The sequence below is a fragment of the Erpetoichthys calabaricus genome, chromosome 13, assembly GCF_900747795.2.
Source record: "Erpetoichthys calabaricus chromosome 13, fErpCal1.3, whole genome shotgun sequence".
In the NCBI taxonomy this organism is placed as follows: Eukaryota; Metazoa; Chordata; class Cladistia; order Polypteriformes; family Polypteridae; genus Erpetoichthys; species Erpetoichthys calabaricus.
The window spans coordinates 1,384,726-1,412,599 of NC_041406.2; the positions used below are offsets into that span (position 1 = coordinate 1,384,726).

The 27,874-nt window shown below is 45.2% G+C and overlaps 1 protein-coding gene across 1 annotated transcript in view; it reads left to right on the forward strand.

Moving 5' to 3' along the window:
- Positions 1 to 27,874, forward strand: part of lars2 (leucyl-tRNA synthetase 2, mitochondrial) — a 173,181-nt gene that overhangs the window by 49,868 nt on the left and 95,439 nt on the right. The window contains exons 5-6 of the mRNA XM_028817869.2: positions 7,969 to 8,029; positions 18,147 to 18,236. Of these exons, the coding sequence (XP_028673702.2) occupies positions 7,969 to 8,029; positions 18,147 to 18,236 (151 nt within the window). The remainder of the gene's footprint in view (positions 1 to 7,968; positions 8,030 to 18,146; positions 18,237 to 27,874) is intronic.

The window sequence follows — 27,874 nt, forward strand, 5'->3', positions numbered from 1 at the left end:
GTCAAAACTTGACTTGATGTTAATTTGGAAGACTTAAATGGTTAGGACTGGCGGGCTTTGTCTGGTGTAGATTGTTCTAATGTTCTAAAGTGTAACTTTCTCTCTTGCCTGTTGTGTTATTCTGTCTAATTGCCTAAATGTAAAAGAAAGGGGGAGTGTTAAACTACTGTAGCCATCCATCCTGACAGTGTGTTAAGTGTAAAGACACAAGAGCTAGAGATGGGATTTGAGGCATTCTGGAAAGGTGTGTGCAGTAAAGAGTCCGAAAGGGAGAAAGGGGTCACCCCAGGACCCTACCAATAATAAAATAGGGTGTTTAAGTAAGAAGAAGCCATCCAGTCCACTACTACAGTTTAATTAGCAGACAGGCTAGTCCTTCTCCACCAGATGCCATTTCAAAAACCATGAAGGTGTCTGCTTTAATGATATGAGTTTGTGGTTTCTTCCAGATTCCAACTCTCAGCTTTTATCTTGACTGTGCCTCTCTCAGTCTCCACTCCCCGAGTATGTAATTCACAAATTAATTCAAATTAACTTTGGTGCATCTGTTTCCTTATTTCTCTGTAAGAATTCCACAGGACCATCTTTTTTGGGAGCCTTAGGATTTTAAAGGCCTGTGTGAAGCTCCCAGGCAGTGGCCGTGGGTCTTTGGTGTTCAGTGCCCTTTGGTCATTATTATTAGCACTTTAATAAAATCTCGAGAAGTGTGACAAATGAGAGGAGACCATTCAATTTATATGGTGTCTTAATTACCTGGGGTTATAGATGTCAAATGTGGGGAAATATCAACCTGAAATAGCAGTCAATCCTGACAGAGACCAGGCTGGTAAGAATAAACATATGGACGCTACAGCTGGCATTGGGGTATTCTGTCAAGGTCTACAATACATTGGAAGCCCTAGGACCCTTTCAGGACAAACAATGCCCAACACCAAGGACCTTGTGATGTACATACAGATAATTGGCTTGTTTCTCTGGTGATGGTCAGTCCTGCCTAAAGCCTGGTTTATACTTACCGTGTGACGATGGAGCGCCAACCACACCTCAAAGTGTGTGGCCTGTTTGATCAGTGCGGTGACATCCTCCTAGTCAATAGGTGACACAGCGGCCAGGGAAGCAGAAGAACATCATACCAAAAAGGCTCTGAGTAAATGTGGTTATCCCAGCTGGACTTTTGTCAAAGCAGGGAAGACAGCTAAAGAATGCTCTTAGCAATCCAGTTGAGAGGAAGGACAACCGCTGCCTAAGCGGAAACCTTTGGTGATCCCTTATGTGTCAGGAGTATCGCAACAGCTGAGACGCATTTTTTTCAAAACACCAGGGCTTGGTGGCTTTCAGAGCCCAAAACACGCTACAGCAAAAATTGGTCCACCCCAAGGACCGGGTGCCCCGGCACAGACAGAGTAATAAAGTTTACGCGGTTAAGTGCCAAGAGGATTGCCGTGAATTATACATCGGGGAAACCAAACAACCACTGGCGAAGCAGATGGCACAAAACAGAAGAGCTACCTCGTCAGGCCAGGACTCCGCAGTCTTTTTACACCTACAGGACAGTTGTCACTCTTTCAGTGATGAAGATGTGCACATCCTGGACAGGGAGGAACGCTGGTTTGAGCGAAGAGTCAAGGAGGCCATTTATGTGAAAAAGGAACGACCATCTTTGAACTGAGGAGGGGGCCTAAGGATACATCTTTCACCATCTTACAATGCTGTGATTGCAGCCATTCCACAACTCTCTGTGAATGGTACTCGTGGCCATTGATCAATGGACAATTGGCATGTCATTGATCCCACGGCCCATTGTTAGTCAATGGTGCTAGTTGTGGTCATTATGCAAAGGTACTGTTTATAAGGTTGGAGAAACCTGAAGTCAACTGAGACTGAGGAAGTCACTTGGATGAGTGATGTAACATATCGGGGGACAAAAAACTACGTCCAGATGAACTGAATCAACTTTCTAGAATGTTTGGTTAGAGTCGCATAGCTAACAATGTCACAGCAGGGGATGTGAGCCTGTGATGATGGAAGAAGAGTTGGGCCTGCTAGTACTGGAGTAAGGGAAGGGCTGTGACGGTAGTAGCAGAACCATCACTGGGTCTTTTGCCAGTGTGGGGAGCCAGAAGCAGCAGCAGCAGCCGGTATTTAGTCAAGTCAAGTCAAGTCAACTTTATTTATAAAGCACTTTACATACAACAGCCGCTGACCAAAGTGCTGAAAAAGTGCTATTTAGCCATAGTAGATCACAGTATAGAGTTGACGGGTGCGGTGCTAAAAGATTTTTAACGCCAAATGAATCCCTATAAGACACTTCATAATAGCGCATCATTCTGGTAAATATTAGATTTTTGCCTTCACTTACTGGCTTGGCAGAATCCTCTTTTTTTTGGCGGACGAGTCACATTAGTGGTCAGTTGACGGGCAGTTTTCATTATGCATGCGTGTGTGGCTACATCCTCCGCCGGCGAGCAGCTGATTTCACTACAGTCATTAGTAACAAAATGGGGGAAAGCAGTCGCAGTACGGGGATGGGAGTAGTTGTACCTGCCTTGTTTGTGGACTTCATGTTTTGTTGTTGTGTATGAGTTTAGAAATGTAGGGAAGATAATTTATGTGTAGGAACAAAGAGAGGATAAGGGGGTGGACCCCCCCTCCCCATCAGAACGGTATGAGGCCATTGCCCTAAGGCCAGTAGGTATGAAACATTTAAAAGGCATCTATGTTATTAGTTGGAGAGGGTGAGTCAGGAGGACAGGTGGCGCTATTGTGCGTATTGTAAAGTCCCCCAATGTCGTTATTTTTTCAATCTTTTTAAGCCTGGTGACTCCTAGATTTTGGGAGAGCTTCAGCACTCCTGTAACTACTTTGCATGAATGTTTTTAATTTACCAGATTTGTCCGATTTGTTGGATACTACTGTTGTGTTTTGCTTGTTTGTTGCCTATTATTTCTAACAATTGTTTACTTCTTCATGACTTCTTTTTTTTCTCTTGCGGATTTTTTTTCTTTATCTCACCAGCAAATACTCAAATAGGATTTTTCCTGCAATAAATATTGGTGACTTTGTGCTTCATTTGTGTTTTGGGGCACTTTGAGTGCCGTCCAGCTATGAACTACTAGTGCCCACTGACTTAACACCGTGTACCGTGACGAGGGCGAGTGTCAAATTCATCAGTATCTCTCACAGGTGGCGCAGTGGTAGCGCTGCTGCTTTGCAGTAAGGAGATTGTAGGTTCACTTCCCAGGTCCTCCCTGTGTGGAGAGTGCATTGAGTAGTGAGAAAAGCACTATATAAATGTAAAGAATTATTATTATTATTATTATTCTCGTGAGTTGGGGGACCGACATGATGAGCAGATGCACTTCAAATCTTTTTGCATGTCTTCCTTGTGTTTGGATGACCTGTTGCGTCCTATTCAGCTCGTTGTTCATCATTCTGGCACCCACATAACCAGCCTCTCCTTGAAATTCACCATTTTGGATATACAGAGTGTGGACGTGTCACATATAAACTACGATTAAAAGCTTTCTTCATAAAATTCTGTGCAAAACAACTTATCTTGTCAAAGGTGCATGTGTGGAATGTCCAGTTTCCCAGAGCTTGAGTTCTTGTCTTCTGTCCTGCAGTGAGAATGTGTTAGTTAGGAAAGAAACAAAGTGCATAAAATTTCAACATGGCATCCCAGCGCTTGCCCTGAATGGAACAGCAATGTGTCGGGCTGCAGAGTTCAAATGCGGTTCATCTTAACTCGTCTGAGCAAAACTAAAGCCACATGCTGTGCCTTTTCAAGCAAAATGCCTGCAGTCCAAAATGTCAATCTACACTCTCTAGGACAGCTCCCTTGCTGCTTCTGTATCAGTTAGGAAGGTCATTTGGGCCTGGTGGGATTGATCACGTGCACTCGATTAGTTGACGGACCACCACTCAATGTAAAAGCAGAACTTTGTGCAGTCCCCCCACTGCGGAGTCCCTCTTCAGCCCTGAGCAGCTCACATCATCAACAGAACGAAGGAGATGATTTGTGTTGTACCACTCCTAGAGCCGGCATGATTATAACATGCACTGTCCTCCTAGAGTGGCAGCAAAGAAAGAAGAATAAATAAATAATCCGGGGTGCAAGTGACCAACACTACTGTCCTACTACACCACCCCAAGTACAGAAACACACCAATGAATTGAGAGGTAAAAGTGATTATTGGAAGAAGTGACACACACTTACTGTAACAAACCCCCATATACATCTTCTCGCACTGCAACGCTTGCCACCCAACACAAATCAGGCCACAAAACACTCAAGCACATACACCACTAATACATAAATCTGAGAAAGAGAAAAAGAAAAATGTATTCGTAGTCCTTTAAATATTCTCTATCTCAGTCTGTGGTGGGGATTGAGGCGCCGACCATACCTCCTGTTCCAGGAAACGTACAGATCAACAGTACCATGTGCTGGGCCGTCAGGTCCCCTTCACCAGAAAGGAAAAACTAATTGTTCCTGAAATGAACCCGGGTTCACCTGACATTTTCCATGCGGTGTCGATCTCTTTCCCTCTTGCCTTTTCCTTTTATGGCGTCCACTTCTCTCTTGGCTCTGCGCTTCTTCTCTCCTTTTTTCTGCCACCCATTTACATCCTGTTGGCTCCTCCCTGTACAGTCTGTTGGGGGCTCCCCTCTCCATGTACCATTGGCCGGCCTTACAAATTCAGCCACTCCACCAATGACAGGACTGGGGAAAGGTGCAAACTCCCAGTGACACACACACACACACACACTCCAGACGACCGTTGCCTCAGTGATGTAACTAAACCCAATGAGTGGGATCATAAAGCCCCGACGAGGACGAAGTCATAAGTGCCGTCCTAAAACAACTAAGAAAATGTCCACATGGCATTGTTCAGATTGTGACTTTGTTTTGTTTTTATTTCTGGAAAGGGTGGCGCAGTGGGTAGCGCTGCTGCCTCGCAGTTGGGAGACCTGGGGACCTGGGTTCGCTTCCCGGGTCCTCCCTGCGTGGAGTTTGCATGTTCTCCTCGTGTCTGCGTGGGTTTCCTCCCACAGTCCAAAGACATGCTGGTTAGGTGGATTGGCGATTCTAAATTGGCCCTTGGGTGTGTTTGTGTGTGTCCTGCGGTGGGTTGGCGCCCTGCCCGGGATTGGTTCCTGCCTTGTGCCCTGTGTTGGCTGGGATTGGCTCCAGCAGACCCCCGTGACCCTGTGTTCGGATTCAGCGTGTTGGAAAATGGATGGATGGATGGATTTACCAGAGGCAAGAGTCAAAGTGAAAAAGAAACTCCGCAGAGAGAATCACTAATCAGAAAATCAAGCGACGAAAAGCTTTATGGAATCCATAAACTTGGATAGGGAAATTACCTCATGGGTGTCATTTTCAACCTGTTGTGTCATTAATACAGGTCATGACCTCTGAGGACACGCCCATAACAACACAGAAAAGACAAAATAGCGGCGATGGTAAATAACCAAGATGGCGGTTTAAAGTAATTCATAACAACAAAAGTACATTATAAATCAAAAACTAGTGGAACCTCAAGAAACCTCAGAAATGAGTGCTGAGCCCCCTCAGAACAATCCGTTTTTCATGCTCCTGTTGTTCAGTTCCCTTTGTTGGCCCCTTGACCGTTCTTTGCATGTTCGGTTTTAATTTTCTGAGTATAACAAAGCTGTTCTAAGCCCCTTATTGTATTTTTAGTTAAACAATTTGAGATCAACACTTTTTGTCAAACTGACTTTTTTTTTAAAACATCAAGTGCCCCAAAGAGAGGTGCATATTACATTAAGAATGGGCCCAACCTGGGATGGGTGAGTGTGCGTGTCCTAACACAGACTGGCATCTTGTCCTTAATGTCTAAATTGGCCCATTAAGAGTGAGTGTGCACCTGCCATCAGTGACCCATGCAGAGGGTTGGGGTGGCTGTACAGCGCCCCCCTAGTGTTGACAATTAATATTCATACATCCTCAAAGCCACTTAACCCATCTTAGGGTCACGGATGGCCATTGTCAATCACAAGAGGCAGAATCAGTACATGGCTTGATGTTTATAATGGCTATTGCAATCAAAAATATCTTCGTTTTCTGAAAAGCACACAAAGCAATGCTTTCACACATAAATCAACATAAAACATCTGTTACTACGTGCTGTGGCTGCTGTTGGCGCATGTTTGGCAACTCTGGTGGCAGTGGCGCCTTGATGGCCAGCAGGAATGCACGGCTGGGTGGACCAGCTGCCTGGCTGTCTTCGCACAGCAGATGGGCGGTGGTGGCAGTCGCAGTGTGACGCGATATGGTTTGTACCTCCAGTGGTGGTCCTGTCAGGCGAACGCTGCTGTAGGTGTATCAGCTACACAAACGTGTTCAACACCACGATCAGCTGATGCTGGTACCCCACTTTCGTTTTCGATGTCCATCTCTTGATCACTTGCATCAAATTCCAAGTCCGACAAGTCAGAGTCAGATTCAGCGATAATATGTAAAACGTCCATGGAGTATATTTAGTCCAGATGCCAATGCCATTTTAGATGTTGTTTGCTCTTCGCTACTCACGCAGGGAATTGAGGTTAAATCAACAAAGCTACTTAACTTCTAGCAAAGAGAGTCCAACTTAAAACCTAAGGGCGAGTTTTGTCGCAGTTCACAGCTGATTACCGTCCTCTACCCCTGAATGTCGACATCAGCCCTGAAAGAGCTGAGTAGTCTTTCTTAAACAATGAGTGTTATACGAGGGTGTTGTACCGTGTTAGCCATTAAGAATGTAGTGAGAAGTCGAGCAAAATGACCCCTTTTATTGGCTAGCTAAAAAGATTACAATATACAGGCTTTCGAGGGAACTCAGGCCCCTTCTTCAGGCGAGATCCCTGAGTTGCCTCCAAAGCTTGCATGTTGTAATCTTTTTAGTTGGCCAATAAAAGGGCTCATTTTGCTTGTATAATGAGCAGACTGTACTTGAGTTGGCCTTCATGTAGTTGCGTTTGAGGTGAACACTGTCTTGGAGGCAGGAGCCAATACTAGATGATCCATCCATTTTCCAACCCGCTGAATCCGAACACAGGGTCACGGGGGGTCTGCTGGAGCCAATCCCAGCCAACACAGGACCCAAGGCAGGGAACCAATCCCGGGCAGGGTGCCAACCCACTGCAATACTGGATGATGATGCTTTTTTTTTTTTTTTTTTTTTTTGCAGATCACGTCATTGGTCAGTTTCATGTAGTGCCTTCCACTTCATCATCAAGTTCTTCCATGAGATCCCTGAATACCATGGTCATTTATTTTAGGTAGAATGCCTAGACGGGGCTGGTCAGGTGGTCTCGTCTCATGGAACCCCTGCAGATTTTATTTTTTCCTCCAGCCTTCTGAAGTTTTTTTTTGTTTTTTTCTGTCCTCCCTGACCAACGGACCTTACTTTGATTCTATGTTAATTAATGTTCCCTTATTCTAATTTTTATTTATTTTGTCTTTTTTCTCTGTCATGTAAAGCACTTTGAGTTACATTATTTGTATGAAAATGTGCTGTAGAAATAAATGTTGTTGTTGTTGTGAACACCATCAAGAAATGCTTTACAGTTAATAGTTATTATATGTAGCACCTTCTGTGGTGATGTCTGCTTGGATTTTCTTTCTATACACACAAAGACATGCCGACTGGGTGAATTGTTAACTCCAAACTGGTTGTGCTCTGAGAAGGTGTGTATGTTGGCCAGTGCATTAAACTGGTCTGTGGAGCGCCATTTTGATATTATATTGTAATCTCGTTAAGCACCTTGTCATTGTGCTTTATCAAATATGGATCAACTGACTGACTGTTCCTGGTGAACACCAATCCAAAGTGCTTATAAGGGTCCCTGCTGTAGGTGTGCCTGCTCAGGGCCAGTGGTGGTGACTGAACTGGGACTCTGTGCTTTGCAGACCATCTACTAGGCTGCCATTTCTGAACATTTGCTGTTCTTCCTTCTCTTTAGCAACATCACTCATATGAGACAGCAGCTGCAAAGCCTGGGCCTCTGCTTTTCCTGGGACAGGGTAAGTAAGCGTCTCATCTTTTATTTCTAATATATCTGAATTGATTGATCTCTTGTTTTAGCTTTGTCTGCTGGTCCATTGTGTGTCACTTCAAAGGGACGCTGTCTGATTGTCATGGTGGCACTTGAACATTCAGCCCATGACGCTGTGCAGCCCAGTGATCGGTGGCAGCCTCCCTCATCTTCTGCTTTGACACGTGTGTTGAACGTCTACACTGAGAACCTGCAGGTTGCCCTTCTGTATCAGTCTTTGTTTTCACCTGAGCTGTAGTTCGTCAGTTTTGGTCTCTTAGCCTAACGTGTTCCTTCTGATCTGGTCAAGACAAGTCAGGTAGCTTTTATTTATTGTCATTTCAACCCTAGCACAATGCATAGTGAAATGAAACAGCGTTCCTCCTGGAGCACAGTGCTACAGAAAAAGTGACACATTATAACATACAGTGCACGAATACGGGACCACGGTACAAACAACGAGAGTGCAGTGCTGACTTGTACACATTTATGATATCGAAAGGTACAACAACAAAAAAAATAAGTGCCAAAAATGTGACAATATCTTAATAGAAGGAACAGATGTAAAGATGACATTAGAATTAGGAAGAAGGTAACATTATAATAATAATAAATATAAAGACGTGATCTAGTGGAGTGGGAAGGTGTGTGTGTGTGTGTGTGTGTTATCGTGTGTGTTATCAGTCTAGTCCACGAGTGTTTAGGAGTCTTACAGCTTGAGGGAAGAAACCATCACACGTTCTGGTAGTGAAGGCCCAAACACTTCAGTAATGGGGGTCTGGGTGGTCTCGTGGCCTTGGAGCCCCTGCAGATTTTGTTTTGTTTTTTTTCTTTCTCCATCCCTCTTGAGTTTTTTTTTTTCTTTGTTTTTTTTCTGTCCTCCCTGGCCAGCTGACCTCACTTTATTCTTTATTACTTAGCATTGCCTAATCTTATTTTTATATTTTCTTCATCTTGTAAAGCACTTTGCGCTCCATCATTTGTATGAAACAGTCCTATAGAAATAAATGTTGCTGTTGAACAGTTTGTGAGGGGTGCACAGGGTCCTCCACAGTGCTGGTGGCTACAGCGTGTGGTTTACATGTCCATGATGGAGGTAAGAGAGATTCTGATGATCTTCTCAGCTGTCCTCACTATCCGCTGCAATCCCTAAACCAGACAGTGATGCAGCGGCACAGGATGCTCTCAACACTCCCTCCATAGAAGGTGGTGAGCGTGGATGATGGGAGTTGGACTTTCCTCACCCTTTGCTCAAAGTAAAGATGCTGCTGGGCTTTCTTGTCTATGGAGCTAGTGTTGAGGGGCCAGGTGAACACCAAGGAATTTGAGCCTCTTGATGTCCTCCACGCTTGAGCCGCTGATGTACAGCAGATAGTGGTCACTTCTAGATCTTCTGAAGTCGGCAACCATCTCCTTTGTTTTGTTTATGATTGTTGGCTCTGCATCAGTCCATTAACCGCTGCATCTCTTCTCTGTATGCTGGCTCGTCGTTCTTGCTGATGAGGCCCACCACAGTCGCGTCGTCAGCAAACTGGATGATGTGGTTTGAGCTGAGCATTGCTGCACTGTTGTGAGTCAGTGAAATGAACAGCAGTGGACTAAGCACACAGCCATGTGGAGCACAAGTGCTCAGTATGGTGGTGTTAGAGATGCTGTTTCCAATCCTGACTGACTGAGGTCTCCCAACCAGAAAGTCTAGGATCCGAATGCAGATCCAGCAGGCTTAGCTTTTCAATCAGGCGCTGAGGAATGATTGTGTTGAACACATTCACACGTATGTGTCCTTCTTGTCCAGGTGAGAGAGGGCCAGATGTAGGGTGGTAGCTATGGTATCGTCCATTGATCGGTTTTGCCAGTAATCGAACTGCAGGGGGGTCCAGTGAAGGGGGCAGCAGTGTCTTGATGTATCTCATGATGAGCCTCTCGAAACACTTCATGATGATGGGTGTGAATGCAACACGGTGATAGCCTTTGACACTGAGGACTTCTTCAGCACAGGAATGATGGTAGTAGTCTTGAAGCACATTGGAACAGTGCCGTTGCTCAACGAGATGTTGAAGATGTTGGTGAGAAGAGCATCTGCACATTCTCTGAGCGCCCTGCCAGGACTATTGTCTGGTCCAGCAGCCTTCCTTGGGTTGACTCTGAGTAGAGTTTTCCTCACGTCGGCCGTGGTCCAATGCAGTACTTGGTCATTGGGAGGAGGCCCTTGGCCGAAGCAAGTCTATAGGAGGAGGTGGGGTGTTGTAGCTGTGGATATTGGACTGAGGCTCAGCCCTTTGGGATTTAATTCATCCATCGGACAAGTAAAGGGCTGTGGCTCTGCCTCCACTTTTTAAAACTGTAATACTTCCTTATGGTGTTTTTGGGCCAATGGGGCATTGTAGAGTAGGGGCCAACATTCTTTCCATGGTGGTCTCCGGTCCTTTGACCAATCCCATCTTGGTCTTATGTTTCTTCTCATTTGACCCGTTAGTCAATGTTTTACCCATGCCAACAGTCTCATGGCATATGCCTCGTGCTTTAACATAACATTGACCTCACAAGGCACTTTTTTCAAGTTCTAGCAGGCCATGTGGTAAGTCAAACCGCTTAACACATATTATAATGGAGTAGTTGTTAGATAAAATACAGTTAACCATAGACTTGCTTATGCTTTTCTAGTACATGCTCTTATCACTATTGTATTATGTGTCTAATCAATACACGCGTAAGACACGGGAAACACACAGCAAACATGTATAGCCCACCAGAGTCCATCCCCACCTCACCAATGGTCAGTCTAACAGAGCTTCAGAAGTCCTCTGCTGAGATGGGAGAAGCCGTTGGAAAGTCGACCATCTCAGGAGCATTCCGTCCATCAAAGGATATTGAAGAAAACCTTTGACCTTAGACTGGGGTGATGGTTCAGCTTTCAGCACGACAAAGGCTCCAGGAATATGGTCAAGATAACGCTGGAGTGGCTTTGAGACAGGTCTCTGAGAGGCCCATCCAAAGCTCAGACTTAAACCCCACAAAACATGTGTGGAGAGACCTGAAGATGGCAGTTTACAGATGCTTCTCATCCAATCTAGCAGAGCGTGACAGGATCAGCCAGAAAGAATGGAATCAGCTGCCCAAATCTAGGTGGGCAAAGCTTGTAGACGCTTATCCAAGAAGAGACACAGCTGGAATTGCTGCAAAGGGGGCTTCTGCAAAATAATGAATGAAGGGTCTGAATACTTCTAGGAATGAGAGATCTCAGATTTGGACTTTAAATAAATTTGCAAGCCTTTCTTAAAACATTTTCACTTTGTCATTATGGGGTATTTCAGACATATCCATTCAAAATGAAATCTACAGCACAAAAGTGTGCAGAAAGTGAAGGGGTCTGAATACGTTCTGAATCCACTGCTTCTGCATGAAGACGAATGTAAGAAGTGGGGGGGGGGGATGCCATCCAATCCAATCCATGAGTGTCACCTGTTTAGTAGTTTGTTTTTTTTTTTGAATAGATTGTGAATGAAAACAAGGACATGGAAGGAGAGTTGGGGTCTCGTGGGAAGCCTTCTTTAATTGTGATATTAACATTGTGTTACAAAAACAGCCTAGAGGTTCAGAGCTCCATATTCCTCCTTAGTGGGTTCTTGAGTGAACCCTGACTCCTGATGGAGCTCACCGGGTGGGTTTTTGGCATTCGGGGAAATGACATCAGTGGCCCTGTGGGTTTTAGTTCTTCCTCCAGTCCAGAGAGACAGAACAAAAGTTAGCAGTGGCGTCACACATGATTCCTGTCCTGTATTTGCTTAGTCCAACACTCCCTTTGCCTAACTGTCTGACTATATTGTGGCGGACAGCTGGGGGTTATGCCCAGCCGGGATGCCTGGAAGGACCGTGAGAGAGACCATACCTCACCTGGGCCACGAGAGGGCAGCCGCCCTGGTCTGCGTGGGGGCCATGTGATCAGAGCTGGCCCTGTGGGGGCTCGTGGTCACCACCAGGGGGCGCCCACAGGATTGTGGAGACCTGGATGGCAGCACTTCCGCCACACTCAGAAGTGCCGCCAGAAGGAATTCCAGGGACTCCCAGAGTGCTTCCGGGTGCTCATGCGGCACTTCTGCGACACCAGGAAATGCCGCCGGAAGGTCGTCACAGAGCACCTGGAGCACATCCGGGTTGTTATAAAAGAGGCCGCCTTCCTCCTTTAGATGAGCCGTAGTTGGGAGGAAGAAGATGGAGCTTGGGAGGAGAGGAGTAAAGGTGGCAGAAGTACGGAGAGACTGAAGGAAAGAAGGGTTAGGGCATTGTGAGGTGCCATGTAATATTGAAGACCGTAATAAATGTGTGTGCTTTGGACATTTGGTGGCGTGTCTGCTGTGTACGGGGGGCTGGCTTACCACATTTCAGTAAATGGCGCCATAGTTTGTTCCGGATTCCAGTGACTGACTGGGTGCAGAAGGACTTTGCAATATCCATCTTTAATGCACTGCTCTTCAGTTTCCACTTCATGCCCTCCTGTATGTTATACACTCTTTGACTGAGTGAGCCCCTCTGGATGAACTTTCAGAATCTGGAAAGACTCAATTAACGCCCGACCCCCCCAACATAGTGCCGTCTGTGTCCAGGGCTTCAAGAGCTCTTAAGCCTGTCATATGACAACTGGTTCTTTACATCATGGATGCATGTGGTTGATCCTGCCATGCTGTTCTCTTTATTTTCGTGTTATGGTGGCTAGACTGGCATACAATACTCGAAATGTGCTTTCACTCAGATATTAGTTTGAGCAGAAACGGCATAATTGGCATGTGTGAATTTAGATTTAACGTTTTTAGTAATAGTTTTTATGTAGTGATTTCCATGGAGAACGCAGTCTTGTGGTGCTGACCCTGCATACCTTGCACTGCCCACTCAATGCGTCCTCAGTCGCTGTGTCTCGCTTTTATTCAGCGCTGTGCTGCTTGCTGACATTAAGGCCAGATTGGCTTTTCATGCTCCGTACTTTGAGCAAATTTCAATCTTCAAAGAAAGTGCCTGACTCCACTCAGACGGCTCTCACCTTAACTTTTAAGCTTGTAGCGCTCCATCTTCAGAATCAGAAGTGCGGCGGCGCCCCGGCTTCAGCCTGACCTCTCGAGAACAAATGAGACACAGAAGAGCCCTCGAGCTGATGGAAAAACGGCCAAAAAAAAAAACTAAACAGCGGCCACCGACCACTCGGCCGTCTGTGTCGCAGGAGTTGAACTCTGAAAGCAGCCAAGCAATTTACACTAAATGATCTCTTAGATGTGTGGCCTGCTAAGAGGCACCCGGGCTGTCCAGTGCCACCTGGGTAGTGCAGGCAGCTTTCATTGAAAACGCACGCCTGCCTGTGGTGCTTTCACACCTCATCTGGCTGCTGAAGTGTTCACCGTGAGCTCTCACAGCAGGTGCCATCAACTTGATGGTGGTGATGATGATGATGATGATCACTGTTTTGTGTGATTTACAAAAGTGTGTGTGTGTGCCAAAGCACACATGGACAAGACAGGAGACATTTGTAAAGTCTCAAGCTCTGTTTTATGCAGTGCCTTTCATATCATGTCATATCTGCAATCAGTCAGTCATTTTCCAACCCCGTATATCCTAACTACAGGGTCACGGGGGGTCTGCTGGAGCCAATCCCAGCCAACACAGGGCGCAAGGCAGGAACAAACCCCGGGCACCACAGATATCTGCAATTACTCCTGTCACATTCTCTATCTGTGTACAGGTCAGGTCAGGTTTGGGGGGGTGGGGCATGCACTGGTATGGCGTGTTGCTGCACCCACCACACGACAAAACACCACCCAGGCAGACATGCGGTCCAGTCGCACCCTCCGGAAATTACCCTCTATCTGCCGCAGCCAGGTGGTACGTGGGCACCCCCTTGGCCTGCTCCTGCAAGCCAATCACCCTCGGGTGATCGCAGCACATGGCCATAGTGCCGTAACTGACGCCCGCTCACAATGCAGGTCATGTGCCTCATTCAGGACTCCATGAGCAACACAAAGTCAAACCAGCAGGACCCAAGGATTCAGTGAAGAGACACACATGGAGTCGTCCAGTCTTCATCTCAGGTCACTGGATAGCGTCCATGTCTCGCAGAGGACTCTAAAGACTTGGACCTTCGTCCTTTTGCAAAGACATTGGGATCGCCACACACCCCTTACCAGCGACCTCATGACCCGCCATGTCTGTGTGCGATACAGTACATTTCATATCTGTATGTATACTGTATATGCCTTATTTAGTGCCTTTCCTGTGTTTTATCTCTGTTGTTAACTTCCCGTATATAGCATCTGTTTTGATCATGCCAATTTAAAATCTCTAAAAAGGTGTGACACACTTTAAAAACAAAAGAACAGACCTCTGCTCTGAGACCAGGGCGTGTGACGATGCGGGCTCGGCTCCATGCTCCCATCTGCTATTAGGGAGCCCTTGAACCCTACACCGTCGATAGTTACAGTGGTGTGAAAAACTATTTGCCCCCTTCCTGATTTCTTATTCTTTTGCATGTTTGTCACACAAAATGTTTCTGATCATCAAACACATTTAACCATTAGTCAAATATAACACAAGTAAACACAAAATGCAGTTTTTAAATGATGGTTTTTATTATTTAGGGAGAAAAAAAATCCAAACCTACATGGCCCTGTGTGAAAAAGTAATTGCCCCCTTGTTAAAAAATAACCTAACTGTGGTGTATCACACCTGAGTTCAATTTCCGTAGCCACCCCCAGGCCTGATTACTGCCACACCTGTTTCAATCAAGAAATCACTTAAATAGGAGCTGCCTGACACAGAGAAGTAGACCAAAAGCACCTCAAAAGCTAGACATCATGCCACGATCCAAAGAAATTCAGGAACAAATGAGAACAGAAGTAATTGAGATCTATCAGTCTGGTAAAGGTTATAAAGCCATTTCTAAAGCTTTGGGACTCCAGCGAACCACAGTGAGAGCCATTATCCACAAATGGCAAAAACATGGAACAGTGGTGAACCTTCCCAGGAGTGGCCGGCCAACCAAAATTACCCCAAGAGCGCAGAGACGACTCATCCGAGAGGTCACAAAAGACCCCAGGACAACGTCTAAAGAACTGCAGGCCTCACTTGCCTCAATTAAGGTCAGTGTTCACGACTCCACCATAAGAAAGAGACTGGGCAAAAACGGCCTGCATGGCAGATTTCCAAGACGCAAACCACTGTTAAGCAAAAAGAACATTAGGGCTCGTCTCAATTTTGCTAAGAAACATCTCAATGATTGCCAAGACTTTTGGGAAAATACCTTGTGGACTGATGAGACAAAAGTTGAACTTTTTGGAAGGCAAATGTCCCGTTACATCTGGCGTAAAAGGAACACAGCATTTCAGAAAAAGAACATCATACCAACAGTAAAATATGGTGGTGGTAGTGTGATGGTCTGGGGTTGTTTTGCTGCTTCAGGACCTGGAAGGCTTGCTGTGATAGATGGAACCATGAATTCTACTGTCTACCAAAAAATCCTGAAGGAGAATGTCCGGCCATCTGTTCGTCAACTCAAGCTGAAGTGATCTTGGGTGCTGCAACAGGACAATGACCCAAAACACACCAGCAAATCCACCTCTGAATGGCTGAAGAAAAACAAAATGAAGACTTTGGAGTGGCCTAGTCAAAGTCCTGACCTGAATCCAATTGAGATACTATGGCATGACCTTAAAAAGGCGGTTCATGCTAGAAAACCCTCAAATAAAGCTGAATTACAACAATTTTGCAAAGATGAGTGGGCCAAAATTCCTCCAGAGCGCTGTAAAAGACTCATTGCAAGTTATCGCAAACGCTTGATTGCAGTTATTGCTGCTAAGGGTGGCCCAACCAGTTATTAGGTTCAGGGGGCAATTACTTTTTCACACAGGGCCATGTAGGTTTGGATTTTTTTTTCTCCCTAAATAATAAAAACCACCATTTACAAACTGCATTTTGTGTTTACTTGTGTTATATTTGACTAATGGTTAAATGTGTTTGATGATCAGAAACATTTTGTGTGACAAACATGCAAAAGAATAAGAAATCAGGAAGGGGGCAAATAGTTTTTCACACCACTGTATAACCGAGATGAGCTAAGCAGTGAGGCAAGATAGCAAAGGGGATGGTGGAAAGTGCAAAGTGCTTTATTAAACAAACAACAAAACAATGTTCAAATTAAAGAAAGTGCAGTGCTTCCAAAATCATCTTCATTAAATAAATAATCCATAAAAACAAACGTGGAGGTTTAAAACAATAGAAAAAACAATCCTTTAAAAGCCGAGGTTAAAACACCACTGGAAGCAGTCCTTTAAAACAATTACTCAAGCACGGTGCTTCTTTTATTGTAGCGTCTCACCTGCTTCTCCCATTTGGGCCCAGCAGCAGGTGAGACGCTCTCTCTGTAGCTGAGCTTCATACACTCACACAGGTCTGGAGGCCTCCCGATCCTAGCTTCGGTCGCGGTCTCATCCCAGACTGGGACTTAGCTTCTCTCCAACGGCCAGGACTCCCACGCTGGACATTAAATGCCTAAGTCTCCCGACTCCTGCTGTGTTTCACGGCGAGTCACCTTATCCTCGCTAGTCACTTCCACTCTTCTCCAAATGCTCAACGGGAGCGACTACAATCAACTGCCCCAGGTGTTAGCTAAACACCTCACTAGGGCCCACAGTCCAGCTGCAATCAAGCCTGCTCTCACTCGTTCGCCTTCGTGCTCTCTCTCCTCCCTTCCTTCCAGCAACCTCTGTCTCTTTCTTTCTGTTCATCTTTCTCTTCCTATCCTCTAATCGTCTCTGGCTTCTCTTTATAATGGACGTGGCAGCTGTGACAATCAACAGTTCCCGGGAACAATTACGGAGCAGACCGTCCCTCACCTGTGCACTTAGGTGAGAAACGTCCGCAGCACGAGTCCACCCGGGAACCGCTTCAGCCACACTAGCATGCCCCCTCGTGATGCTGCGAGGGCGGTGATTAGTCATTTAAAAACTGGCCTTTGCTAAGAGAGCTGTGGACCCACAACACCACAGGGTGTAACAACGCACTTTAAAGAGCCTCCGCCCAAACTCAGGAGGCAGGCTGATGGCCTTCACAGGCCCAAAGTGGAGCAAAGGCTTTAAAGTCTAAAAATATCTTTGAAAGGGGCAAGAGAGACCAAGAGACCAAGCAAAGTTCCTTTAATAGTCAAAGGTTTATTATAAGAATTCAAAATTGTTACTTAGAAAAGGAAAGCAAAGGAAACAAAATAGGTTTTGCATAAAAGGAAAACTTAAAAGTGAAAAAGAAAACAAATCAAGTTACCAGAAACAGGACCTTAATGTGAAAGCAGGGACCAAAACTTGCAAAATTAAAAATGAATTAAAGCGCAAAGCAAAAGACAAAAGGCACATTAGGTGCGACTGCATCTCAAATAACACTGGGGCGGGGCACAGGTAAGTGAATGAGTGAAAGGCGCTATATCACAGATAAACAGATAGAGTGAAATGTGCAATATCAGACCTACAGATGGGCACTCTGTCACATTGAGAGTGAAAGGCAGTAAATCGGAGAGATGATAGGCACAATATAAAACATCGATAATTAGACGTGTGAAAGGCATGATAGGCACAATATAATCTATAGGTAAATCAATCAATGGAAGGTACTCTATCATAGATAGATAAGTAGGAATTGCACTAGGGAAAGACACTATGTCATAGATAGAGTGAAAGGCACTATATCATCTAGATAGGCCTAATGAAAGGCACTACAGTATATCACAGATAAAGGCCCTGCTTAATTGTGTCAAGGGTTTGTTTGCGGTGCTGGTTTGTCACATGACTGCAGCTTCTTGCTTTGTCCTTCTCTTGTGTTCACTTAAGGGAAGAGGAGGGGCCAGGGGCGGGGTCCAGATGACACCACTACTCCATCAGGTGGGTTCAACCAGAGTCGCACACACTCCCTTCCCTTTGCGCACCCATTAAACCAGTGCCCCCAAGCTGGTTTAATGGCTTCTCTTTTATTTATCACAGACATCAAATTCAGTCGGTTGAATTCCTGGTTCCAAGATGGCAACATGTCCATCCCCTCCTATTTCCTACGTTAATTTTGTTTTTCTTCTGTCCTCACAGGAAGTGACCACCTGCAGCCCCGACTACTACAGATGGACGCAGTACCTGTTCACTAAGCTGTTCGAGTCCGGCCTCGCTTATCAGAAGGAGGTGAGTGACTCAGTTGCTGCATTTTTGTGCTCGAGCAGGTGGCTGAGGTTTTTTAAGTGTAACATTGTAGGCTGACGTTTGTAATTAACATAATGGCATGCAGCTTTTATGTAAATGTTTCTCATTTGCATGCATGCACCATTTTGGATGGCAGAACGTCTAGAGGGACCCCCCTTCCATCCTCTTCCCAGTTTGCATAAATTAACAGGAAAGTGTCAAAAGCCCCCCATCTCCCTTTGCTCTCGAGACTCAGAAAGACGGAGGATTTAAGGACAGGAAGTGGACTGTGCAGTGTGGGCTATGGGCTTTTACAAATGTTTAGTTGAGGGAACAAAAGACAAATTGTAAAGCACAGATATAGTCGTACAACAGACACCTGCATTCCAAACAAAAAACAAATCCAACTTCCATCAGACTTCCATCAGACTCCACATTCAACCCCCTGTCTGTTACCGTTTTTTTTAACTTTTCTTGTGCTAGAAGGAGTTTTCCTTTGTCTTAGGGTTTCGTGTCTGCTGTTTGTTTGACCTTTTTTTTTTTGTTGTATCATTCTTTCGCAATGTCTTTTTTTTTTTTAACATTTTGCAGCATCACTGCTGAGACGCAGCATCTGTTGCTAGGCCACGCCCAATAGAAGTCACATTGCGTGACATCATCAGCATGACCATATATAGTCCAGTGACACACAGGGACCCAAGATTGTGGATGTCTTGTAAATCTTTTGTAAATGCTTCTTAAGCCTGTGTCACATTACACCATTTCTAGTCATGGGGTACGTCAGACTTGCTAACTGCTATTGGTGATTGTGGCATAGCGGGTCTGCGGCTCAGGAAGAAGTGTCCATCCATCCATCCATGCATTTTCCAACCCGCTGAATCCGAACACAGGGTCACGGGGGTCTGCTGGAGCCAATCCCAGCCAACACAGGGCACAAGGCAGGAACCAATCCCGGGCAGGGTGCCAACCCACCGCAGGACACACACAAACACACTCACACACCAAGCACACACTAGGGCCAATTTAGAATTGCCAGTCCACCTAACCTGCATGTCTTTGCACTGTGGGAGGAAACCCACGCAGACACGGGGAGAAGATACAGACTCCACGCAGGGAGGACCCGGGAAGTGAACCCAGGTCTCCTTACTGCGAGGCAGCAGCACTACCACAGTGTCCGTTTTAATAAATCAATAATCAATTGGCCGGCTCATTCTCCAGTTGGTGGAGTAATTGGGGAAAGACGCACCTGTACCTGAAGTTGCTTCATCGGCTTCCTGTAGTATGTGATTGGGACGCTGCACCCACGGAGCCTTATAAGAACAAGCCAGCACGAGAATTAGGAGGGAAGAAAAAAGATTGAGAGAAAATAAATGGAGTTAAAAGATGGAGAGAGGGAAGGCAGGAGACGGAGATCCAGTGCAAGTGAGTGCAAGGAAGGTGGAGAAGGCAGACAGTGTGGGGAAATCTCCTCGGAGCGCATGGCTCTCAGGGGCGGATGGCCACTCCAGCTGAGTGACCTGGGTAGCTGGAGTGACCACAACACTGCTCAGTTATAGCGACGCAGCTGCAGAGAAGGAGAGGCCGAGAGGGGCGTTCTGTGGGTGGTGCCATGGACCACAGGGATGCAAGGCTGGCAGCGGCAGCGGGAGTCGGAGGCTCGATGGGGTGCCCTGCCTGGAGCCTGACTGAGATGGCTAGAAGGGCCAGTGCCTAGGGGACAGTACTGCCGCTTAGGCGTCTCCATGGCTGCCAGGACCCACTCTGGGTTAAGTCAAGTAGACGGCCAGGTTTTTAAAGCACTGCACTGGGGCTCAGGGTTTATAAAGACGGCTTCCAGTGTTTTCACCTCCTGTGTTTCACCTCCGCAGAGACACCTTTGCTTTTCGATTTTTTTTTTTAATAAAAGTACTGTTCACTTTTACACCATCCCCTGGCTTAGTGTGTGTTTGTGCTCGTCTGCTGGCTCCTACTTGGGAAATGTTATCAGCGGTGGCGGGTTCAAGAGGCTCCCAGACAAGAGTGGGCACATGGAGCTGACCCACACCGTCACAGTTTAAACTACTGAATATAGCTGGGCATGTCAGATTTACTGACCGAGTGCAGATCTTCCAGTGTTAGCCGTGTTTGGTCCCTTTTTGTTGACAGGCAATTGCTTGCTGCCTGACAGAGCTGGTGCCGTACGAAGGGTGAATGGGTACGGCGAGTTCAGCCGCAATCTCGGCCCTTTTCTTTCGTTTTTCCTTTCTGCATTGATACGTAAAGCTTGACCCATCAGACAGACGAGCTTCTCCAGAACACCCGCGTTCCGCGTTCCTTGTCACTCCATTCTGGACGAGCATTCATTGGTTGTGGGGTCTCCTGCACACTGAGCTGCCCCTATGACTTGAGACAAAGACAAACCTGTTTGAGGGACAAGTCACTGGCCACCGACGGCCTCCAACGTTCCAAGATTATGTAAATAACGGTGACAACTAAAAATCCCTAGAAAAGTCACGCTATGTGACATGGCATTTAGTAATCCCTGGGCAGTGTTAAGACCTGAGAATTGGGTTTAGTTGCTTCTACCTCTTGATTCCCAGTTTTCGTTTCCTGGTCCATTGTAATTCCTGCCAGTTTTCACCAGTGGCAGGGGTTAGTGTTCGGCCGCTTCTGTTTTTAAATACACAGTGGATTTAAGGAAGTACTCGGATCCCTTCACTTTCTGAACACTTTATTGTATTGTAAATTTCATTTTAAATGGATACATTTGTCGTTTTTGCCCATCAACTGCATTCAGTAACCCACAATGAAAGGTCTACAAATGTATTAAAAATCAAAAAGTGAAATCTTTCATGCATAGAAGTATTCAGTCCCTTAATTCAGTATTTGACAGAAGCCCCTTTATCAGCGAATTCCAGCTTTGAGCCTTCTTAGGTCAGCCTCTTCGGGCTTTGCACACCCAGGATTTGGGCAGTTGATCCCATTCTTCCTGGCAGAGCCACTCGGGCTCCAATAGACTGGAAGGGAATTGGCCGTAGCTTGTCATCTTCAGGTTTCTCCACACATGTTCTACAAGTCTGGGCTTTGGCTGGGACACTCAAAGACTCGTCATGACACTCCAGCATCTTCTTGGCTGTATGACTCGGTTCACTGAACTGTTGCCAAGTCTGAGGTGGTATGCAGACTGGAGCAGGTTTTCTGTATTTGGCTGCATTCACCCTTCTCTCAATTCCGACCAGTATCCCTGTCCCTTCAATACATGATAAGTGGTGCCCTCTTCTTTGCCAGACTTGGTGTGTGGAGGTCTGCTCAAAGAGTTCAGTGTTTGACTAATCAGACCAGAGAATCTCAGAGTCCTTTAAAGCCATCATATGCTTTAAATGCACATGTAGCTTCCATCTCACCACTCTTCCGTAAAGAATGGAATGCTGCTGAGATGGTTGTCCTTCCAACGTAATAATAATTAATAATTCTTTGCATTTATATAGCGCTTTTCTCACTACTCAAAGCACTCAGCAATTGCAGGTTAAGGGCCACGCTCAAGGGCCCAACAGAGCAGAGTCCCTATTGGCATTTATGGGATTCAAACCGGCGACCTTCCAATTGCCAGTGCAGATCAGGCTCTTCCATCTCAGCAGGAGACTTTTGAAGCTCTGATACAATACCATTGGGTTCTTGATCCACTCCCTGACTCAACTTAGACAGGATGGCCAATTCTAGGAAAAGTCCTGAAGGTTCCAACGTCTTCCATTTCACAATTCTTGAGGCCGCTGTGCTCCTGGGAACACTCAAAGCTTCAGAAATGGTTTGATCTCGTTCCTCTGATCTGTGTCGCACCACAACTTGTGTTCTTTGGACTTCATGGCTTGGTCTTTGTCCTGCCATACAATTGTGGGACCTTCTATAGGCAGATACTCGTGTGCTTTTCTAAAGGATGTCACTGGTGCACTCCACTCAAGTTCTAGAAACATCTCGAGGAGAATTAAAGCAGACAGGAGACTCCTGAGCACAGTTTGGAGTGCCACAGCAAAAGGTCTGAATACATCTAGGAGTGCGAGATTTGAGTTTTGGATTTTTCAATAAATTTGCAGACCTTCCTGAAAACACATTGTCACTTTGTCATTATGGGTTATTGAGGGTAAGCTGATGGCAGATTTCTTCATTTCAAATTAAATCTACAACCCAGTCAAGTGTTCAGAAGGTGAAGGGGTCTGAATACGCATTCGATGCACACGAAGTATGAAGTCCTCGCCGGCATGTTTAAACTGAACGAGTTAGCTCAGACGTTTTGTAGGCTTTCTTTATTGCTTTTTATTCCAACACACTGAGGCAAGCTCTTGAAATTGTTACGTTTTGTACTTAACTCAAGTGTCGCTGTTTTGGGAATAAATGGACAAAACTTTGTTTTTTAATCACAGTGTTTTTAACACTTGGCGTGAGTCACGTCCAATTACACGTTTTGCTCCACCATGACTTCCTATAAAGCAGGGCTTGAAATTCGGCACAGAATTGTGTGGATCCTGCACAAACTTACTACTTTTACACAAATTCTAATTTTTACGCGTGAATTTCCCGCTCATATTTATTTGGTAAGCACTGCTTTTTACTTGTTGCAAAAATACGTCATTTTTTTAAATCTCTATTTTAGAATTCTGCCAGATTTGTTTCATAGGAATTGATAGTTGGCGTTTATTTAAGGTCGTATTCTCAGGACGTCACTTTCCTGTTGCCGTTGCTCTTGACCGGAACACGCAGTGGGCTATGCAGCCGGACTTGAGGTGCGCTTGATAAGACAGCCAAGCTAAACGTTGTTAAATTTAAGGATTAAAACAGGCTGAAGTATATTTGTGCATGCCAGTAATACAGAAATTCAGTAAATTGACTTGGATTGCTTAGTGCTAAGGGCAGAGTGGTGGCTCTGAGGCTAAGGATCTGCGCTGGCATCCTGATGGTTGCTTGTTTGAATCCCCATCACTGCCAAAAGAGATGCTACTCTACTGGGCCCTTGAGCAAGGCCCTTAAACTTCAATTGCTCCGGGGTGCTCGCTGTACAATGGCTGACGCTGCACACTGACCCCAAGGGGTATGTGAAAAGATGCATTTCACTGTGTGTTGTCTTGTATAACTATGTATGTGACAAATAAAATAAAGAATTAGTGAACTGGTATTCAGGTTCATTCTTTTTTATTTGATGTAACGATTGCTGCCAATTCGTGGCTGTGCTGAGAAATGTAAAGAAACTCGCCCTCGTCAGTTCTTTAAAATGTTTACAGTGGGCTGACTGCCATTAAACCTGAATCTGGAAGCTTAAAGCCCAGTGACAAGATCATCCATAGACGACTGCCACCTCTCTGACTCTGACAAGGAGGACAGTCCAGCAGAACAGTGGGGACCTCATAGGACGCCTTTCTCTGTGATGCCACAATTCCGTTTCACGTTCTCTTATGATCTTCCCGAGATGTCGTTTGGTATTGGCAAGATTTCATGGTAATCTGAAAGCCAACGTGTTCACTGGCAAAGTTCGAGTGATACCAGTTACCGTCATTCTCTAAATTCAGAGATAAGCAGAGAGGCAAGGGAGAACAAGTAAACACCTCACTGGCAGTCAGGTGGCACGCTGGATCAGTGAGGTGGCAGTGCTAATCCGTCTGCACACATGTGCCACCTAAGCACAGAATGTCTTAATTATATTGTAACTAAACATCTCGGCTTTCCTAAGTTAACAGCATTCACATTTACAGCCTTATGTTGACTGCTCAGCTGTGTCAAAGCTGCAGAGAATTGCACTTGAACACGATAAACGCCAGGGCATGCATTAAGAAATAACAAAATACTTATTTTTCTCAACTTATTTCCCATTCTGTGGAGTTTTTTTAAGTTACTCTACTGATGCAGTGTTTCTTCAGCAAGTCAGTGTTTTTGGCCGTAACATGAATGGAAGTCTCTGCATGCAAAATTAAAGAAAATAGCAGAAATAACAAGTTATTTCAATGACTGGCTGATAACCTTATCTGTTCTTTTATAAACCGCTGTTAACACCACAAAGAGTAAGTTGTGTCATTTAAAAAATGCCTGAAATATTAAAACCAAAGTGCTTTTTAACTCTTTCAGGGCTGATGTCGACTTTTGTCAAAATTCAGGGGTAGAGGACAGTAATCAGCTGTAAACTATGACAAAACTTGCCCTTACGTTTTAGTTTCGACTCTCTTTGCTAGAAGGAAAGTTTACATAGCTTTGCTGATTTCACCTCGATTCCCTACGCGTGCAGAAGTAGTGAAGAGCAAACAATCTCTAAAATGGCAACGCCATCTGGCGAGAGACCAATGCGAATGTACACAGCAAAATACTCTGTGGACGTTTTATGTCATTTCGTTGAATAGGACTCTTATCTGTCGGACTCCGAGTTTGATGCAAGTGATCTGGAGATGGATATCAAAAACGAAAGTGAGGTGCCGGCATCATCTAATTGGTCCCCTACAGCAGCATTCGCTTGGGAGGACCACCATTTATGACGACAAGAGGTATAAACCATATTGTGTCACACTGAGACCACTACCGCCGCCTTCCTGTTGTGATGCCGAACAGCAGCCACAGCATGTAGCCACAGACGTTTTATGTTGATTTATGGCTGAAACCATTGCTTTGTGTGCTTTACAAAAAACTTGAGTTTTTTGGAAAAATAATTCAGCCCTCAAAGAGTTAAACCAGAGAGTCTGATTATCCCCTTGTGTTTTAAATTTAAGGGGGGATTCCCCCCACCCAAATTTCAAAAATGAATTTCAAACCCTGTTTCTTGGTAATTTCCAAATATGAATGCATGTTTGGCATCCCTGGTCCACCTTCTCCATTCCTCTTGAATGGTAAGGCACTTCAGTAAGGCCCAGTGCCCTTGTCACTACTGGCATTAGACATCAAGGGCCCGCTGGGTGGTGTCTTTCTTACTGTGAGGCCTTCAGATGCCCAGTTTATGTCCCAGTGTCTCTCGTGGTGAACTCAATATAGAGTTTGTACTCCAACCGTAGCTCTTCTTATATTCTGTATGTTGCTTATTCCTTCAGTTTACTGGTTGTTTTTCTGTTAAGGCCCTGACGGTACTTGTCATTTTCAGGTAAAGATGACAAGTTTTCAGATCAGGTAGTTGTACTCACTAATGATGGTGCCCGTGAATGCGTAAGAATTTCACTGCTCTATACCTGCGACCATACAGTTCTCATAAACCTGTAAGACCACATGAACATAAAAGATGAACAAAGAACAGTAAAACCAGGGGTGAACCTCAGCAGCGAGCAGTGATGAGGTCAATGGATCCTCCTCCTTGATGTTAGTTTTGCTTTGACGTCACCGGGCTGCTGGCCAGATTGTTTTTTCAGGGGCATTAGCTCCCCAAACACTAGGAGAGGTTCTCAAATCTGGCAGTGAAGGACAAAACAGAAGAACATTAGAGAAAAATCCCACTTTTTCATGACCACAGAGAGTCGGGCCTTCAGTTTAACGTCTCATTGAAGGACGGTGCCATTTTTTTTTTTTTTATATAGCATAGTCTCCCAATTGCTGCACTAAGATCCACACACAGACCACACGTTGAGCGCCCCCTGCTGGCCCTACCAGCTCCTCCACCAGCAACAATCCAAGCTTTTCCTAGATGGTCCCCAATCCAAGTGCTGGCCGGGCCTGTACAGGGTGGTCCAGATCTAATTATGCAGATCCCGATTGTCTGGATGACTTTGATTTATGCGGGGACGATTCCAGTACAGCGTGAAGACGATTCTTGTCGTCAGATCGCACACTTCTCGATGGTCTGGGATTTTTAGGGTGATTTTCTATGTAATAAACTTAAGTTGTAGTAATGAAAATTGCATAATTAGATCTGGACCACCCTATAGATGCTTAGTTTCCGGTGGATTACCTGTTTTAAAGTGCATGTGGTATGCCCACTGGCTGCTTGTGCCCCTAAACTGGACAAATTGAGTGTACCCCTGAGTACATGCAGGGTTAAATGTAAAGTATTTGCCTATAGCATCCGTTCAGTTCTTGTCACTTGATTGCTTATCCTCTTCCTCACTGGTTGTCACTAGATGGCCCAAGTAAGCGCATACATGGTGACACTGACTGTATCACAGAATATCTTTGTTAAATAGTGCAATAATTTATTGGTGAATTTAAGAATCTGTACAAAGCAACTATATCAAAAATAAAAAAAAAAAAACAAAGAATGAATTTCAAATAATAAAGATCTAAATAATAAATACTAAAGAAACCGAAAAGGAAATCCAAGCATAAACAAAGCAAGTCTGCAAAGCCAAAATGGAGAATAAAAGTTGTCAGCAATGACTCAGACACAGGATCAGTGGTAGCGGTACCAGCCTAGCATTCCCCTTTTAATGGAGAACAAAATTATTAACAATAAACACCCCTATTGTTTCCATTCCATCTCCTCTGCGTATTTATTAAGAGTTGGCCCTTCATCGGACTGATCATCCTCTTCCTTTCTCCTTTGCTCTTCTTCCTCTTCCTTTCTCTGGCTGAATATACAGCAAATGACAAGGAAGGGGCGTGGCTTTCTGAGCCTGGGAGGGAGTGGTGAGGAATTTTCCGGGTTTTGCCCCCTCAGAGCTGTAGGCAAATAGCGGAGCAGTGATTAATGGCCGCGTCCCCTCTTGTCCCAGAGTGGCGCTCCCATGTGGCCCAGTGTATATCTGTTGCATTCTGTGATTCTGATCTTATAATTATGAAGAGCCATACAAGTCTCATTTCACATTATCGCGTGCACACAGTGACAAACCCGACCTTGGTTTACAGGTCAGGGGGTTTTATTGCTGACTGCAGTTCTGGACTGTACATCCGTACTTGTTGATGTTTCTTTCCACTGAGAACGTCTCCGTGCTGGACTGTCCCCATCACATCCTAAATTCTGACCCCTCCTCAGTCGCACAGGGACTCCAGACTGAGCCGACAGCCTTGAGCTTCGTTGTCCAGTCCATCTTCATCACATGCCTGCCTTGTCTTTGAACCAAGCAGTTTCTGATGAGATTTGCCTTCATTAATTGCCGCCGTCATTCTGCTAATTATTAGATGTCTGATTTCTCCGCAGACAGTGCGGTGCGGTGCTTCACACTGAATGTTTTCAGAATGGTAATTATAGTGACGCTCGCTGGCATCTCATCTTCAAGTCCGTGTTTTTTTTTTTTTCCCAATTAATTGCAGGTGTCTTCAAACTTGTTAACTGGAACTAATTACCTGGGTGATGTTGACACAGCCATGTTGGTTGACTACATTTCACGGTGTTGATTCCGTTTCCTGCTGCCGTCTGCATTTTCTTTCCGCAGTTCTTGTGATCTTCACGTTATGTGCCATGGCGGCCTGTGTGGACAGAGGAGAGCCTCTTGAATGACAAGAACAGGCTTGTTGTTGTGTCCCTCCTGTGTTTTAGTTTTTAACTTTGTTGTCACCTTTTCCTACTACTGGTAGGTGACACAATTTATTAAACAAGGGGCACACAAACTTTCAATGGCAGGATGAAGACAGCTGAGCTTTGAACAAGTAAAAGTTGTTGGTGAGTGTTCTTGATGATTGTCGTCTACCCATTTTTGCTCATCATTCATGGTCACTCCAAGAAATTTAAAGTTGCTGCCCCACAGTAGATGGCATTGTGGTCTGTTTCC